General features: G+C 41.2%; 2 protein-coding genes across 2 annotated transcripts; one reads left to right on the plus strand and one right to left on the minus strand.

Annotated features, from left to right (window-relative positions):
- The first annotated feature begins 514 nt into the window (after positions 1 to 514).
- On the plus strand, positions 515 to 13,855 carry LOC122772421 (aminopeptidase N-like). Its single transcript, XM_044030466.1, has 21 exons — positions 515 to 618; positions 4,805 to 5,529; positions 5,673 to 5,815; positions 6,072 to 6,211; positions 6,455 to 6,581; positions 7,923 to 8,077; positions 8,479 to 8,592; positions 8,674 to 8,817; positions 9,045 to 9,110; positions 9,620 to 9,685; positions 9,791 to 9,966; positions 10,243 to 10,319; positions 10,743 to 10,876; positions 11,298 to 11,353; positions 11,429 to 11,576; positions 11,664 to 11,755; positions 12,088 to 12,198; positions 12,390 to 12,557; positions 12,780 to 12,920; positions 13,191 to 13,272; positions 13,384 to 13,855. Exons 2-21 carry the CDS (start codon positions 4,934 to 4,936, stop codon positions 13,534 to 13,536), a joined length of 2,889 nt encoding a protein of 962 aa, XP_043886401.1. The 5' UTR covers positions 515 to 618; positions 4,805 to 4,933; the 3' UTR covers positions 13,537 to 13,855.
- A 2,953-nt stretch (positions 13,856 to 16,808) lies between these two features.
- On the minus strand, positions 16,809 to 17,728 carry mespaa (mesoderm posterior aa). The gene is made up of 2 exons (XM_044030820.1): positions 17,008 to 17,728; positions 16,809 to 16,895 (listed from the first exon to the last, which is right to left on the minus strand). Exons 1-2 carry the CDS (start codon positions 17,713 to 17,715, stop codon positions 16,809 to 16,811), a joined length of 795 nt encoding a protein of 264 aa, XP_043886755.1. The 5' UTR covers positions 17,716 to 17,728.
- Positions 17,729 to 18,283: the final 555 nt, after the last annotated feature.

Consider the following 18,283-nt stretch of genomic DNA (forward strand, 5'->3'; position numbering starts at 1 on the left):
CCGTGATAGGATTCTTCCGACGTCTGTTCAGAGATGCGAGATACTTATGTTGACTAATGTTTTTTTGAAGCGTATTTGTGTTTGTTTGGTCTGATGCGATCAGTCAGATAGATGTCAAAGCTGTGCCCTGTAAGTAGTTTTACCATAAATTCCTGTCAATCCTCCTGAGGAAAGAAATACGTCTCTGTGTCAAAGACTTTTCTTGCCAAGAAATTAAATGAATGAAAACACCAACGATATGGCTGTGCTTTTCTTCTAAACATATACAACAAACTCTTTTTTTTCTTTCTATGAGCAAGCCAGCTGAGTCATTGTGCCAGTGGTTATCCGTCATCACAAGAAACTTTCCATCAAATTGGTGAGGACACTCTGTTCCTTTCTCTTAGGATCCTAGAAGTTTTTTCTTTGCTCAACGACATTCTTTCATCCCCCGTCCCTCAAATATATTTTTTATTTTTTTTAAATTGAGGAGGTAACTCTCACCACCTCCCACCTCCACCCTCAGAGACGCAGGCTGCAAGGATTTTACATCAGCCCTGATCACTCTGGCTCAACTTGTGCGTCCCATGCAGACTTCAATCAGAGTCTTGCATTGAATGTCCCGCTTCACAGGGCTTGGTATGTACCGTTTTACTCCTGTTTGACTAACACACTGCATGTCGAGGCATTTTTTGTTGTTTCAAAGGTTTTGTATTTGCCTAAGCATCCGTTTTACAGCTTTTGGCATCCAGTGCAAAGTTGCCTTGTATGTTTTACACTGGCGTAAGCTTCTCTGGATCGATTTGCAGCAAAGAAGTTGATCCTTGTCATTAACAAGTGGTGTATGACTTCAGAGTAGACAATATTCAGCGGATATAAGCAGTTTTGTGAGGCTGGAGGATAATTACGTAGATTACTGGGTTTTTAAAGTACTGCAAATAATCCTGTTGTTGCCTCTCCTTTTCCATAATCCCTGTATTCTAAATAGTACCTGTCTGCATATTACAAGGATAGTATGTAAACAGTAAATACAATTTAAGCAACACCAATGTAAGGTGATTATTATTTTAATGAGAATAAGTTATGAACAAGTTCCAGTCTTACTTGTTGGTAGTTTGTCTGAAAGTTCAGGTTAAGTTCAGAAGCTTATCAGAATAGTTTGGCACTGAAACCACAAAAAGCTGACAGGTTCCAGTTTCAAGTGCAGGTAGAATGATGCACAAGTGTATGTATGATTCTCCACATTCTTGAGATTAACCTACTGTATATTTATAAGGGCAACTTTGGTGTAAAAGAAGAGATTAAAGTGACTGGGTTTCTCATATTTGGCTGTAAACTTGAGATTTTAACTTAACCAGATGTTTCCAGATTTTGGCTGATTTTCAAAGAAAAATACACATGTACGTTTAGTCATTCGTATTAATACAATATCAAACATGACGGTGATAGACAACACTTACAGGTAACCAGAGAACAGTGTGTACCAGAGTGTACACATTCAATCAAAATTCATATGCCTACTGTTATCCCCCTCTCTGCTGGCACAGGGGAAGTGCTAGTGATTTGTTTGTCTTCTCTTACTGATAAACATGGCCTAACTGTTCATTTGAAAGATTAGATGGACACTGAAGATAGTCTTCTGCTCTTTTCTTATCAACATCCACTTATCACTTCCACAAGCTGATTGTGCTTGGCTCTGAAAAATGATTATTAAATTATTTTCCACCTGAAGGAAGCAGCTGTAAAAAAAAAAAGAATCAATCTTGTCTGGCGCAGTATAACTCAAGCTTTCTGTAGTACTGTATATAATGTCATTCACTCAGGGTGAAATAAATCATTGCCATACATCATACTAGCTATCAAGGGAAAAGTCAGTGCAGAGTATCTAGCTTTCCATAACAAACTAAAGCAAATGCAGTCTGTGCGGCTTCTATTTTTATTAGACTGAGGTCAGTTTATTTATTCATTTTTAAAGTTTCACTTCCAATGTCTACACATCTAACTGAATGTGTGTTGTTGGTGATGTGACATGAAGACTTTTAAATAATCAAACCTACACAATTGGGACTGCTTGTAAACAAATAGGGCCATCCTTAAATCACCAAAATTGCGGACAGACACTGTAAAGTGTTGGGACTTTCCAGGTGTCTTTTTATTCAGTTAAGGTGCAGAACACCAGGTACTGTCACTAGCCACGTGCTGCTTGGATATTAGCAGAGCAGTGTCATGGCTGACTATGTAGCAGGAGTTGCTAATGTTGCTAAAGTAACGGGCAGTAATTGTGTCCAAGAGCTCTGTTTGAGGTGTGTACTGTTTGAACTCAATGCAAATGTGATTTTCATTGTCAGCAGCTTTGTTGTTAAAGTTGCATAATGTGTTTTGGCTGTTTGGAAGGTCGAATATTTCTTCTTGCCGCATGCAACGCAACAGACCCACAATGCAATTCTGCAAATCCTGACAGTGTCACAGGAACAAAGGTTCCCAACTAATGGTACAGGTACAGAGTTTGCGGTCCAGCCTGAAAACACAAGTGTCATCTTCTGTAATTACTGCACTTGCACATGTGGCAGAGTGATTTTTTTTAGCTGTGGTAGTTAAAGAAGTAATTGTTGTTCTAATTTAGTATGAATAAGGCATATCTACAGCAGCACCACTTCCTAAACAACTTAAATGTTTTTCTCCTTCAGGCATAGGCTGTGAGCTTGCCTTAGATGATGGAGAGATCCCAGCATGTCTTCACTTGTGAGGTCTTGGTCTGCAGAGAGTTTAAGTAGATCATTTCCAGATGTTCTGGACATGTAGGTTGTCGAGTTCACATGGCAATAACTGTGGAAGCTCTTGCTGTCATGCATATGCCAACAAGAGTTATTGATATTTTCTGCCTTCCTGTTACACTTTAAAGGTATCTATAAATAACCCAATTCAGTCAATGCTGCAGCTTAATTAGAGACACTGACTTGGAGACGCTGATTGATTGTTAGTACTGGCATAAAAATGTGTACGTTTCCTAAAGTGAGAATTATCTCTGTATAAGTAAAATGTCTAGATATAATGTTGCTGATTTGATATTTTTCATGTAGAATCGGAGGAGACAGCTGAGATAAACATCCAAGTTTAGGTTCCTATCACAAGACGAGACTATATTTCCAGCTGTAGCCTCTCACACACGAGGATTTTTTGGGACAGAAGTATCTTCTTCTACGTACTACATGTGAGTACACAGTGTACCACACGGTACTGTATTATCAGGCCTGATCCCTGGTGACTGACTGATAATGCGGAGTAAGGCCAGCAGAATTATTTCACCGGCAAAAGGACTGTCAGTTACAGTATGCCAAGAAGTTTAAAGAACAAATAAAACTAAATACAGGCAGTACAGATGATCCATTGTACAATTTAACATGATATTGCGATGATCCTTGCTGTTATTAAAAATCATTTACACAGGGAAGGGTTAATGACAACAGGAAATGAAAAGTATTGTTACTTGGTAATTAACTATAACACAGAGAACGACACACAAATAGAACATACTTGTGCTTTTGACTTAAGATTCATATTTGATCCCTCAATATACAAGAGTAAAATCCAGACAAAAAGACATCTATTCTGCTTTGTACTTAGAAAGAATGGCGCTAAGTGGGAGGAACTGGATTAATAATACTATCCAGAGCAGTAGTTCAGTTTTTTGTGTGTCTTTTACACGTGTTAATGTAGTATTTGTTTGTTTGTTTGTTTTCCCCATTGTAGAGGCCAGGACACTCATTACATTGCACGGCATAAACCACATTGCTCTGTTTGTGGATTGCTGTCTTCTTCTTTGTCAAACGCTCTCCTTTTAGAGGCTTTGATGAAGGCCCAGTTTGGGTAACCACAGGTTTTCCTGAGCAGAGTTTATATTTTGGAAAACCATGTACATGTATTCACTGTCTTGTTGAGATGTATATTTTATGCTGCATCCAGCAGGTGGTTCACTTATTGTAGCATATAAGATTAAAGACAACATATCCTGGCTCTGTCCTAAATTATCCAAAGTATCCTGAACAACAAGTTGGGGTGATCGCAGTGACATTGCCAGACAACCACAGGAGACTCCAAAAAGTGACAGTGTGCAACTCAGAAATGTCTGGTAAATATTTGTGTATCCCAGTGAGACCACAAATTGAGGTTGTAATGCTTACGCATGGTTTTGAAAGTCGTTACACAAATGTGACATAATATGTTAATAAGTGTGCTTTCGAGCTCATGGTTTTGGGCAGACCATGTTTGCAACCGTTGTATTAAGCTTGGCCGAAATGTTAAATCACAGTCTTGCTCAATTCAATACACGCAGAGGTTTAACAGTCCCAGCTTCGCTTGGTACAGACATTAAGAGATTATAAGAAAAGTCGCCACAATTTTAGGGGCATGGGAATGTTGATGTTGGCCTCACATAATTCTTGTAGCCTGAGACACAAACCCAGTGACTCAACATGCCACTGACCCATTTGGTAATCCATAAAGTATAATATGATCAGCAGCTTATTGGATTTGATAGATATTGCTCAATGTGTCATTGCAATTTACATCTCGGAAGGACTGATCTTTGTTTGACTGCGATATTCCTTGTTAACAATTCTGTCATCCTACGGCAGGAATAGCCGATGGAAACCTTGTATTGCTATTACATATTGTTCTTCTTTAGTTAGCTAAAACTCTAGTCTAAAACTCTAAGTCCAGTTGCCTACAGTTAACTACCGAAGAAGACTATGACCTGGATGACTGAATTTGTTGAAGTGCACAAACTAAATGACCATGGTATTCCAATGTTTCCCTTTGTCCATAGGTGTTATCATTTTTGTTTTTTTGCCATGTTAATAGTTCAACAATTAACTGAGGAGGGAAGAGACCTGCTGTGCTGACTAAACACAGACTGAGATCACTCACACTTCTGCTCTGAGCTCCTGAGCGAGACATGGGGAAAGTCTACTATATCAGTAAAAATGTGGGCATTGGCTTGTTTGTCCTGGCCGCTATCGCTTTGACCACCATAATTGCTCTGTCCATTGCCTACCACAAGGAAAGGATCAAGAACAGAGGCAGGCCCGGCGACGGTGCATCAGACAACACCAGTGTGCCTACACCTTCCACCACCCCCTTTACTTCAAAGGATCCCTGGGACCACTACAGACTTCCTGACTCCCTTTTTCCCATCTCTTACAATTTGACCCTGTGGCCTCGGCTGGAGCCAAACGCAGATGGCCTATACATTTTCACTGGAAATTCAGCAGTGGTCTTCAAATGTGTGAAGGAAACGGACCTCGTCATCATCCACTCCAATAAGCTGAACCTCACTGGGAACCAGGTGAAACTGAGTGGCCTGGGTGACGCCAGTGCTCCCACCGTTGATAAGTTTTGGTTTGTAGTGAAGACGGAGTATCTGGTTCTTCAGCTGCGCAGCAGCCTGGCTGTGGGAGCGAGTTATGTTCTTCACACTGAATTTCAGGGAGAGCTGGCAGACGACCTGGAAGGCTTCTATAGGAGTGAATACACCGAGGATGGTGTTAAGAAGTAAGCACTGACAAGGCAAAGTATGATGGTGCACCAGCTTTCTTCTCAAGCTTGTGAGAGTTAACTTCCATGGTACCAGTGTTCCTCTTGGTGGTACCAAGTGATGAGTAATGAGTTAACATGTTCATTGAAACTTTTTGCAGAATTGTTGCTACGTCGCAGATGCAAGCGACATTCGCCAGGAAAGCCTTCCCTTGCTTTGATGAACCAGCCATGAAAGCCATCTTCAATGTCACCATCATCCACAACCCAGGCACTGTGGCTCTGTCCAACAGCAGGGAAACTGGTTGGTTTTTATATCTTAAGTCTCTGTGGTGAGCACAGACACAACCAGTTAAGTCAGATACAAACAAATACTGGAGGCAAAATATTACGCAAATGCTAAACAAAGAACACAAATAGAAAGTGATTTTCCCAGAAGATTTCTTGTGTGTTATATAATGGGTGGGACAGTTTCACTGTGAATCATTAATAACATGGACAACAGATACTGTTAATGCTAGCAGTGTGTCAAAGGTCTGACTCATCCTCTCTCTGTACAGATACTGCAGACTCTGTCATTGATGGCATTCCCATCAAAGTAACTACATTTGAGCCCACCAAGAGAATGTCCTCATATCTGTTGGCATTTATCGTCAGTGACTTTGTTAGCATCCAGTCAAACCAAAACAGTAATTTGTTGGTAAGAAATGTTGCATTCGTATTTTCACAGTTTTTTTCAGTTTCATTGTTGTTGAGACGTACAGTAAGCATGCAGTAGTATACATACACATGCAATTTGGATCCCAGAACACCCACAATCCAAACATTGTTAAGCACTTGAGAGGTTTTTACTGTAGCTTCCTGTGACATTAACAGCCTTAGTTTTCCCTTTTTTTTTTTTTTTTGTTAAATTAATCGCTGTATTGTTTCAAAACCTTTGCAGGTCCGAATTTGGGCTCGGAAAAAAGCCATAAATGATGGACATGGTGACTATGCTCTCAGTGTAACAGGACCAATCCTTCAGTTCTATGAAGAATACTACAGCGCAGCATATCCACTCTCTAAGTCAGGTAACCGCAACTTAATAACCGAAGCTCAAGAATGTGTGCCCCACATTGCCCCACATTGCAGCAGCAGTCGGTCCCGTTACCCCCCCATTACCACTTTTACGACATTCAGTTGACAATAACATTTTACAATTACCGCAGTAATCACTGATTATGTGTTATATGTAGAATTGAACATTGCAAAAAGAAAATTAAAGGATTGCAAATGTCATTAAAATGAATTACACATTTTTGACAACCCTTTAATAGTCAATGAGCCATTTTGCTAAAAGTCACAAATGTCAGTCTCATGGTGGCAATAAGGGAAATGTTAGGGGTGTCACAAGAGTCGTTAGAGTTTATCCGTTTTCCGCTGAATGTGCACAAGATCGCTCACAGTTTCAAGATGTGGCATGTCGTACACTGACAAATGGTTTTGTGCATACCTGTGTTGCAATGAGTGGTTAAATTACTGTAAGAGTTTTGTGTGAACATTCCAGGAAATCAGCCATTGAATGAATCACTCAACAACCAACAAGCATGTCACAATTCAACAAGTCAACAAAAATGGCTTTCTTCCTCATTCTGATGCATGGTCTGAACTTGCACATCATCCTGACCATGTCTACATGTCTAAACACTTTGAGTCCCTGCCATGTGATTGGCTGATTTGATACTGTATATTAACTAGGCTAATGTCCTGTTGTCATGTTATCAATGTTGACTTGATCAAACGTCCTCTTAATTCAGAAGGAATTGAATTTAATATTTTAATAATTTAATCCTAATTAGGTGGGTGTACTGATTAGGCTTTATTGGTCCTTTACTTTACACACGACTGTCACAAAGCGTTCAGTTCTTGTGTTAGTTTAGGTTTAAAGTCACGTTAAGTTCATGTCACCTTTGGCATGGGTTTGATTTTCACTTCCCCTTTTATTTTGGTAAACGTTCATGGCTTCCTGTCGCATTGTTTATTCATCTGTCTTGACACGTCTCCCCTAATTCCCTCATGCACTTCACCTGGTGATCCTTAAATCCTTAATCCTTAATCACTCGTACCTGCCCTTGATTCCCTCTCCCCTATGTAGTGTCCCCAGTCCCTCTGCGTCGTTTATACACGGCAGAGTCCAAGTCTGTATCACCTTTTGCTAAGTTAGCTCAAGTGCCAAGTTTTGTCTAGTGAATTCTACTTCTAGGAAGAAGTAATTCTTTTTTTGATTTTGTTTGTCTGATCAAGAGGACAATAAAGACCCTTAAATCTTTCGTCGTGCCTCCTGTCTCGTGCATTTGGGTCCAAGCAGTGTATTCACCGTGTTCCTAACAATGACATATGTTTGAAGTACTTTATATCCTTGTTCCCCGTAGACCAAATCGCTCTGCCTGACTTCAATGCTGGGGCAATGGAGAACTGGGGTCTGGTCACATACAGGGAGACGGCCCTGCTCTATGACCCCTTTGTATCCTCCACTGCCAACAAAGAGGGAATTACTTCCATCATTGCCCATGAACTTGCACACATGGTAGGCCATAATGTTGTATTCAATGACACATAGTAAGTAAGAACGGGAGGATATGATCAGATGATCATTCATCAGGTGCTGATTCAGCTGATCTTCCTCCGCTGTCATGACACAGTACTGTTGTCATACTAAATCTTTTCCAGTTAAGTTTCTCAGTCATCCAGGTCCTAGTCATCTCCTGTTGTCAGCTGTAGGTGATTGGACTTTTCCAGACTGATTAACCGCTTCCTGTAAAAGAAAATATGTATAAATAGACAAATTAACCCCGCACCCTTTCTTAAGCCTCCCCGATGTGGTTTTTATATTCTGTGTAATAGGATTTTAGTAGGAAAGCTTGCCAAAAACATAATGAAACTGCCAATATGAACTGATGAACTTACTCTTTATCTCTTTAATTTAAGTGGTTTGGCAACCTGGTGACAACACGATGGTGGAATGACCTGTGGTTGAACGAGGGCTTTGCGTCATATGTTGAATATCTAGGAGCCGACCATGCTGAGCCCACCTGGGACATGGTAAGCGCCATGCGCGACACTCAAAGAGGTAAACATTTTTTAAAGATATATGGTCTAATTTACCTCTCTGCTTGGTTGTAGAAAGACCAAATTGTTCTGTATGACGTGCACAAGGTGTTTGCTGTTGACGCCCTGGCCTCCTCTCACCCGCTCTCCCGACGAGAGGAGGAAGTAAATGAGCCTTCTCAGATCAGCGAGATGTTTAACACCATCTCCTACAGCAAGGTCTGCTCCTTCTGACAGAATGAAATAACTGTGTTGCACTTTATTTTAAAGTTTTTCTTTGTATCGTTCCCATTGCTTTTTCCCAGAAACGTCCTTGAGCCACATTCTACCGTTTGGGCAACATGCTGTTTTAATATTTGCTTTGGATTACAACACAAATGCTTGGCTTTGATGAGAAATTCAAACCAAGGAAGTTCTTGTGGTTTTTTTTTGCTTGTTGTTTTCAGGGGGCGGCTGTGCTCAGGATGCTGTCTGAGTTTCTCACAGAACCTGTGTTTGCCAGAGGACTAAGTGTGAGGATTAACCCCGTTATATAACTACATCACTCACATCACAGTCTGTGGGCAAGCAAATGTATCTTTTCTTAAATTATAAACACTACAAGTACTCAAGAGGTTTAACTAAAATCTGAATATCTCTCCTTTCTTGTGTTGCAAATGTGCCTTCACATTTTTCCTTTCCTTTAGTGGCATATTAGTAATATGACATTCCTGTAACTAATAATAGACAAATAAAACCAGTTATTACCTGGATATCCTGGGGAAACCGAACATTTGCTTTCCCAGAGAGTTTAACACTGAGAACGTGTTTTTTTTTTACTTCTGTTTCTTTTTTAGATGCGTTTTATAATTAATGTTCTTCTACAAGGATTAGCAGGATTTACATCACATTAATGTTTCGTGCCCTCTGCTGGTGTAAATCTTAAATACACAGCATGTGTGGTCCTCAGACATGAAACACACATGAAAAGAAGTAGCGGTTAAATTCGATTAACCAACAGTTTTCTGCTTTCTCTCCTCAGTCTTACTTGAACACTTTTGCCTTCAGCAACACAGTGTATACAGACCTGTGGGACCATCTCCAGCAGGTTGGTTGTGCCAAAAGGAATAAATAAACAAATAAAAGAAAGTTTGACAGGTCAGTGTGCTTGCTTGCCGCTTCTAAATCCCTGCTACCTTCTGTTTGCTCTCAGGCCGTTGAAAACACGGCAAGTGTGCAGATTCCACACACTGTCCATGACATCATGAACCGCTGGACTCTCCAGATGGGCTTCCCAGTTATCACTATTGACACTCAGACAGGAAGGATCACTCAGAAACACTTCCTGCTGGATCCAGAGTCTGTAGTGCACAGGCCCTCTCAGTTCAAGTAGGAATCACTTTAACCTTTTCCTGTAAGTTTCATGTAGGCAATAAATCACCCAGATCTTTTCCTCAATGCAATATCCTCTATTTGGATAAATGTCTGTTTTTGTAAATAGTCTGTCCTGCTTGGAATTGTAGTTTACTGTCATGCTACCAGTTTTGCGAGACTGTCGTCCTAACTCTGCTTTTCTTTCTGCCAAGCAGTTGGCACAGGGAGGCAAAATAATTATTGTTTATTTATTTCTTTTTTCTCACCACTGTTATCTCTGTTTCTGGCCAGCTACACGTGGTTTGTCCCTGTTAAATGGATGAAAACAGGCGTGGAGCAGCAACAATACTGGCTCCTTCAAAAGACAGGTACAGAATGATCGTGCGTTTTTTTTATTTAACAGATCGTTTGTATTTGCATTGTATTACTCCCGATAATCCATGTGAGGAACGTACCGACCAACAAACGACTAACAGTGCGACAACAGATTTAATCACGTTACCTGGTAGTCCAGGTTCCTTGCTCATTTTTGGCACACATACAGCAACTGTCCTCCCATTTCTGATACAGCCCTGCGATATGGGAAGAGTAATTGGCGGGTGGGTTTTGCGACATCACATCACATATTTCTACTCTGGCAATTGACGTTGCAGCCTGACTGATACAAAATTCCTGTCGACTCAAGTTTGGCGTGTAACAGTGCCCATCTACAGTCTATTTGATTTGCAATACACAGTGACCACCCTGTGAACTGAATGTTTTGATTTTCTTCTTTTAATATATTTGATAAGACACCAACAGTCAGATGAGAGTGTCAGGAAATGACTGGGTGCTGGCAAACACCAATGTATCTGGATACTTCAGGGTGAACTACGATCTTGGCAACTGGGAACGTCTCCTTTCTTTGCTCAGCACCAACCATCAGGTGAATCACACTCTCTACAACATCCATAGTTCATTTTTCTCCTTCCTCAGGTTGTGGAATATAATGACCTCTCTCACCATAGCTATGCAGATGGTGCAAATTAAATGGGTTACTAAAAAGCATGCACTGAAGCCCACACATTTTCCTGAAATTGTATGGCGGGGAGAAGTTTTGGTCATTTTCCTGTAACCTTTCTTGCCAACCTGCGAGTCGGATTTCTGGAAAATGGAAGAATACAGCCGGACAATTCTCCAGACAATCCACAGTGTGCAAGTGGGCGAGTGTCCTGTCTCCTGCATGCTCGTCCCAGTTTCCATCACGTGCCCGAATGTTCTCACGGCTCTTCAATAAGCTTTACCACAGTGCTGGTTTTATGTGTGAATCTGGACACGTAATTGTGTTTAACTGTCGCTTCTTTCAGGCTTTATCAGTCATCAACAGAGCACAGATCATAGATGATGCGTTCAACCTCGCAAGGTGAGCATTTGAAGAGTCACACTCACTCTGTGTCTGTAAAATAAATGAATCATTTCACAATTTTATATTTTGCAGAGCCAAAATAGTAAGTACAACATTGGCCCTGACAACTACCAAGTACCTGCACAAGGAGAGAGACTACATGCCTTGGGAATCGGCTTTAAGAAACCTGGACTACTACATCCTCATGTTTGATCGAACTGAAGTCTATGGAGCTTTCCAGGTTAGAACTGCTTAAACACAAATACAAATAGTTGATGTATTTGTGTGTACATGGCTGATTATAAAACCAGCTTTGATTTTCTTTTAGGCATATCTCAAGAAACAAATACAACCCCTTTTTGGGCACTTCAAATCAATTACTGCGAACTGGACCAAAATACCAGAAGGCCACACTGACCAGTAAGCATTCTGAAAGCATTAAATCAACACACACACACACAGAGGACCCTCACAGACATAATGCATTCCATAGCTCCTTACCATAACCTTAACTATCACAACTAAATGCACAAGCCTAACCCTTACCCTAACTCTAACCTAAACCCTAAACTTAACCCCCAAAAAGCCCTTTAAAAATGTGAGGAACAGCCAAATTCACACAGGCTTCACTTTCCCAAAAATGTCCTCACTCCCTATGGTTTATACGTTATTTGGTCCACACACAGCTACACATACATGAACATACACACAATGATATATGTATAAAAAAATATACACATCTTTATTCCCAGGTATAATCAGATTAATGCCATTGCAATAGCTTGTGATGTGGGTGTGGAGGGCTGCCGAGAGCTGATCAAAAGCTGGTACAGACAGTGGATGGAAAATCCAAGTCACAACCTGTGAGTACAGAGCCGTTAAGGTCAGTTCTTTTGCCTCTGAATGTTTCCTGATCACAGAAGGTAGACAGCTGGTCATTTGTAGGAGGTGATTCAACTGAACAAATATTAGCTGGGTGGTTTATACACCAACTCTGACTAAATCTGCATGCTCAGTGTCTGATCTACTTCATCTTTACCTTGATGTTGGTCAGGATCCATCCCAACTTGAAGAGCACAGTTTACTGCAGGGCCATCGCGTATGGTGGCGTAAAGGAGTGGGACTTTGCCTGGACGATGTTCAAGAATGCCACTCTGGCATCTGAAGCTTCCCGGCTCAGGGCAGCCATGGCCTGCACCAAATTACCTTGGCTTTTGAACAGGTACTTGTATGTGCAGAGATTATCCATATGAACTGTTTTTCTCTGTTGACTTAATGCCATCATGGATCACTATCTCTAACAAAAGGACAACACGTCTACTACCATTTTACACTTTATAATTATGTATAAATATTGAAAGATCCTCATTTTTATTTTTTTACTGAAATAAACTGGTGATTATTGAAGTGATTTCTCTGTAAGACAATGTTTTGCTTGAGCCAGGTATCTGGAGTACACCTTAGATCCGACGAAGATCCGCAAGCAAGACGCCACCTCGACCATCCGTGTAATTGCACAAAATGTTGTGGGGATGCCCCTGGCCTGGAACTTCATCAGAGCCAAGTGGAGTTACATTTTCCAGCAGTAAGTGCTAATTTCTTTATTGGAAACAGTCAAAAAAACTCCCCATCCCCATGATGATGGGGATTTCACATGCTGCTATTTTTCCCTTTTCGTTACTAGTTTGCTGATCATTTCTCCAGCCTCCAGATAAAGAATAATAAAAAATAAAATGCAAGGCTTACAAAGACTCTTATCTTTTGTTGAGGCTCACACGTGTTTTGCTGACTGCCATTTATTATATCGCTTCATCTTCAAAGGTGCATAATCTGCATCCGTCTGTGTGTGTTTTAGGTACGGAAAGGGATCGTTTTCCTTCACGAACCTCGTCGCCGGACTCACGATGAGATTTTCCACAGAGTTTGAGTTACAGGAGGTTTGCAGCCCACACAGCAACAACCACACTGAAATACACACTGCGCTTCATAAACAAATGAAGAAATTCACTTTTCTGTCTTTCCTGTTTTTCCTTTTTTTTGTTCTCCAGTTGAAGCAATTTAAAGAAGACAACCTTCATATTGGGTTTGGCTCAGCCACCATGGCCTTAGAGCAGGCCATAGAAAAGATCACGTCCAACATCAAATGGGTGAGAGACAACAAAGCCCATGTGCACAAGTGGCTTACTGATGAGTCCACATGAGAAGAGGAACTACTGAAGCCTCCAGAAGTCCTAATGACATCTTGTCTTCTTTTTTTTTTAAAACTACCATGTATGTATTCCATTTAAATCAAGATGAGCCAATAATCAGTGTGTAACAAGTCGTGTGAAACGCCAGGCAGCTTCAGCAATTATTAACACGGATCAGACTGTGACTGTAATCATGCCTAAACCATGCAAACGTCAAAGTGACTGTGTTACGATTATAGTCAGATGATTGGTTAGGTGTGTATCTGGGTGGTGGCTCCATGTTAAAGGAATACTTCACCGATTTGCATCTAGCTTTGTATTACTAGAATAGGGGTAGTAGCTAATTCTGCACTTTTTAGGCCCACTCGTAGGGGGACGGGACCTCATTCCCAGAATGTAAACAGTGTCCGCCATCTTTGCTAACAGTTACGCTAACAGGACCAAGTGTCACTGGTGGGCACGTAACAAAGAAAAGAATGAAGATATTTCTCAACTCAGGGGAAACTGAAGATGGGAAGCACAATTTTTCAAAAATACTACCTCTATTCTAGTGATACAAAGCTAAATGCAAATCGATGAAGGATTCCTTTAAGTCATAACTAAACATCTGGAATTTGAGAATCATTTTGCACTTCAGAGAATGGATGTAAAAAAGTTATTTTCTTGAATAAATGTACCTGATTTATAGGTTTCTTGTTGTTTTGTAATTATTATTAGATCTTAAAGGGACAGGTCCGGTTTTCTAAACGTGTAGTATGAGGTACTGACATAGTCCCCACTGATTGTACTGTGGGCGTTCCCTGTCTTAGCTGCCAGCAGGGAAACATGAAAAACATTTTAAGCCACGAACAAAACACTCACCCAATTAAATTGACGATAACTTAACTTAAGTTCACCACTTTACCTCATCGTATTTTAATTTTTTTATATACATATACTTGCAGCCAAGGTAGTTGGTAGGAGGTAGTTTGTTGCCAGTTATTTTCCATCTTCTAGCACAACTATAACGACCATCTTGCTGCTGCAATCCAAACACTAGCAATACAATGTAATGCAATCAGCTCTAAAGTATCATGTATAATTCACAGCAACCGGACTGTTAATGAAATCTTCATGTGTTGGTTGGTTCAACTGTTGTTTACCTCCCTGTCCTGTTGGCTGGCTTGTTGTTTGATTCTATGCTGCCCTCTGCTGGAGTCCAAGGTCACCTCAGGTTAATAAACCAGTGTTATTGTGCAGCTCATCAATGAATGCCAGAATTGGCCTCAATGTCATAAAGCCCTTGATGCCAGCTCTGATTTTGTATTTTTTTTGCAGTGGAATCTTACTCGATAAAGTTAATTCAATAATGTCATTTTGACAAAATTATAAGGACCTTGTATTGTTTCTTTATTAATCAGTCGGTTTTTTTGTCTTGCTCTTTTTTTGTACAGTTTCTTTATACATTTGTATTTTTGTTATTTTTGTGTTGGAATAAGTAAACTGTCAAACTTAACGAGTGGTCCTGTGGATTCTTTTTTTGTGGATTGTAAGAGGCTGATGCTTCTTTCGGTGGAAACTTGCACGCATGATCACCCACACCGAAAATATGGTTATGATATGGTTAATATTCAACATTATTTGCACAATTAACACTATGACAAACTGCACATTTTCTGAAAACATAGCTATGTCACCAAGCGTCAAGTCTGTTAGTGTTTTTGTTTGCTTAGTTTAGTTATTGTGTTCATTTAGTCATGTTAAGTTCATGTCACTTTTGGTATTACCTTTTATTTTGGTAAATGTCATGTTTTCCTGTCGTGTGGTTTCTTCAGTTGCTTTGACACATCTCCCCTAATTCCCTCATGCAGTTCACCTGGTGATCCTTCAGTAATCACTGGCACCTGCCCTTGATTCCCTCTCCCCTATATAGTGTCCCCAGTTGCCTTGTTTTTTGCCAGTGTGTTGTTTATGCTTTCGAGAGAACATGTCAGAGTCCAAGCCTGTGTTTTGCCTTTTGACTGTAAGCTCAAGGGCCAAATCAAGTCAAGTCTAGTTCAGTTTTTCCTTCTGTGAAGAAGCGATTTGCCTCATCGTGCCTCCTGTCTATTGCATTTGGGTTCAAGCAGTGTATTCACCGTTCCTAACAAGCAAAAATTAAATAATGTTTTTCCTGAATTAAATGCTGGACCAAAGAGAATTGGGGCCTGATCACCTACACAAGGACCACCCTCTTTCTTGCAGTCACCATCAACACCATGACCACAAAGATCACCCAGAAACACTTCCTGTTGGATCACATTTCTGTGTGTTTCTTGGCAATATATCAAGTTGCAAGTAGAAAGTCTGAACTATCTAGTGATTCAAAGTCTTTGCAGTTACATTTATAAGTGTTGTTTGCATTACTCCTACGTGTTTGAGTCCCCAAAACAGACACTGTCACTCTCAAACACCCAGAGACTTTTGTTTCCACATCCGTGTGTCATTAGAGTATTAACGCAGTATTGCAACACAACCACCGTGATATTCTGTTGTTGCAGCTGCTCTGGATGTCTGTCTATTAAAGTCATTTTTTGTTCCCCCCCACATGTTTACAGAGCAAAATGCCTGAGGACAACACGAAGGAGACAGATCCACCGAGATGAAAGACATCTAGCAGTGTGAATCATCAATTCAGTGTGAGACAGCCTTCTTCCATCACAGCCTGACATAGTTTATAACCATATTTAAAGTCATGTATTTGGATCCAAACCTAACAGAGGTGGGATGAGGGCATTATGAATCAAGTGTCCAAAATCAGTACAGGGCCAGGTATTAATCATGAGTTGCTTTTTTTTTTTTTTTGGAGGGATCTCAAACATCTGACCGGTTGAAACCGGATAGAAAAGGTGCCAATTAAGAGCTCCCAGTTCAGCTGTCACCTCCCACAGTGGGGGTCTTTCCTTAAAGACTTTAGAGGGGATGTGATCCCTGTTTAACGCTGACAGCCCCTGCTGACAGCTGCTATGTTTGTGTAAGGAAGTGGAGTTACGCATGCGTCTGCTCACACTCTATATACACTCATGTGTATACTGTGGGTGGCTAAACTAAAATGCAACCACAAACCCAGTGATTATTATGGATATTAATTTATTCAGATCACAGTATAAAAAATCAATAAATACACATATTTATATAGAAAAAACAAAACGACAGACATATATTTTGTTCAAAATAACAAAATGTAGAAGCATTGTCCATAAACTGTGTTCAAGATCATTGTTGCAATGAATATACTGGTGTGGACGGTCAGTCATATGTCTCAGTCAGCACTGTCCGGGGAAAGTGACATTTTGAAGTTGTTGCTGTGGCATCCAATGCTGCTCGCTGGTGAAGCCACCTTCACTGGAAACCTGGTGACACAGAACAGATTTTTGGTTAAGAGGTCATTCAGATTTAGTGATGTCAAGGAACTGTTTATCTTAAATTTGACATTAAAATATCGAAAGCCATGATTGAACATACCTGATATATGTGCTGCAGAGGGGACTGCTGGGTCGTGCTCATTCTGTTACAGCTAAACTCCTGAGGACTGTTGCAGGCTGTTGGCTGACCCAGAAACTGGCTGAGGGTCTGAGGCTGCTCCATAAAGCCCGGCGAGCTCCTCGTCTCCAGCACCTCCTCACTGAGGCCCAGCTGAGCTGACAGGTGGGAGATGTAGCGGATGGTGAGGCGCAGGGTCTCGATCTTGGTCAGGGTCTGTCCTGCAGGAGCCACTGAGTTTGGGAGGTATGTCCTGAGATGTTGAAGAGCCTTGGTCAGATCCCTCATCCTCAGCTTCTCCCTCTCGCTGGCTGTCTCGCGTTTCTTCCCCGGATACCTGGACCTTGACCTCTTTGTGGCGGAGGTGGCTGTGGATGTAGATGTGGATGTGGAGGACCTCGAGTAGGGCAGAGTCTGTGTCTTGTAAGAATCGCAAGGTGCTTCTGAGCCGCTGAAGATGAAGCGCTCAAGGGCATCTTGTTCATTTCCGGCCGCCTGGATGGCAGTCGGGGAGAAGCAAAAAGAGTCCACAGACGAGGTGGGAGACAGACTACTGCCTGCGCTGAAGTAACCAGGGTCTGAGGCTGGATCATAGGCCACAGGATTGTAAGATTTCTCCAGCAGGGACTCACAGTCAAACAGGAAACAATTGTCCTGGAGCTGGAGAGGAGCACAGAAGGACATCTCCATGGCTGATGTTGTAGTTTTGGTAGTTGCTGCTGTGGTTGTAGGATCTTCCTTGAGTGTGTTGCTGGTGAAGCAGTCAGAGACTAGTGAGGAGGATTAGGGAGGCTGCTCCATATATGTGCTGGGAGGTGTGATGTTGCACCTCCAGCAGCCTCCTCAGGTCCTGAGAAGCTCTGGGAGCAGGGCTGACACGTAGGCCAGGGGGTCCCATGGGAAACGGGCCAGCTCCAGGACAAGGTGTGACCTGACAGCTTGCACGATTATCATAAAGTAGGAAAACTCAGGCTGCACACTCCTGCGACCTGGGAACACGACCCTGCCGTGACAGTGGTTTCATCTGAGGTCTGGCCCTCAACCTGAGGAATTTTCATGGAAATTCAATGAGTCACCAACTGCCAATAGATCTGTTACAGGACATGTCCACTTATGTCTGCACACTATCAATTTGTAATGCTCAATCAGCTCTCAATATTCAATTAATTAAGAAAAACGATTATTTCAGTCTTCAGTCAAACACACTGACCAAGGCTATGTCAAAATCTGTGTCATATAACTGTATTGAGGTTGTTAA

The sequence above is a fragment of the Solea senegalensis genome, linkage group LG7 (genome assembly GCF_019176455.1).
Source record: "Solea senegalensis isolate Sse05_10M linkage group LG7, IFAPA_SoseM_1, whole genome shotgun sequence".
In the NCBI taxonomy this organism is placed as follows: Eukaryota; Metazoa; Chordata; class Actinopteri; order Pleuronectiformes; family Soleidae; genus Solea; species Solea senegalensis.

Coding starts and splice junctions, on each gene's coding strand:
- LOC122772421 (XM_044030466.1), top strand. CDS start 4,934: ATGGGGAAAGTCTACTATATCAGTAAAAATGTGGGCATTGGCTTGTTT. Junction 6,582..7,922: donor ATATCCACTCTCTAAGTCAG/GTAACCGCAACT, acceptor TGTTCCCCGTAG/ACCAAATCGCTCTGCCTGAC. Junction 12,199..12,389: donor GAAAATCCAAGTCACAACCT/GTGAGTACAGAG, acceptor GATGTTGGTCAG/GATCCATCCCAACTTGAAGA.
- mespaa (XM_044030820.1), bottom strand. CDS start 17,715: ATGGAGATGTCCTTCTGTGCTCCTCTCCAGCTCCAGGACAATTGTTTC. Junction 16,896..17,007: donor CTCTGCAGCACATATATCAG/GTATGTTCAATC, acceptor CTGTGTCACCAG/GTTTCCAGTGAAGGTGGCTT.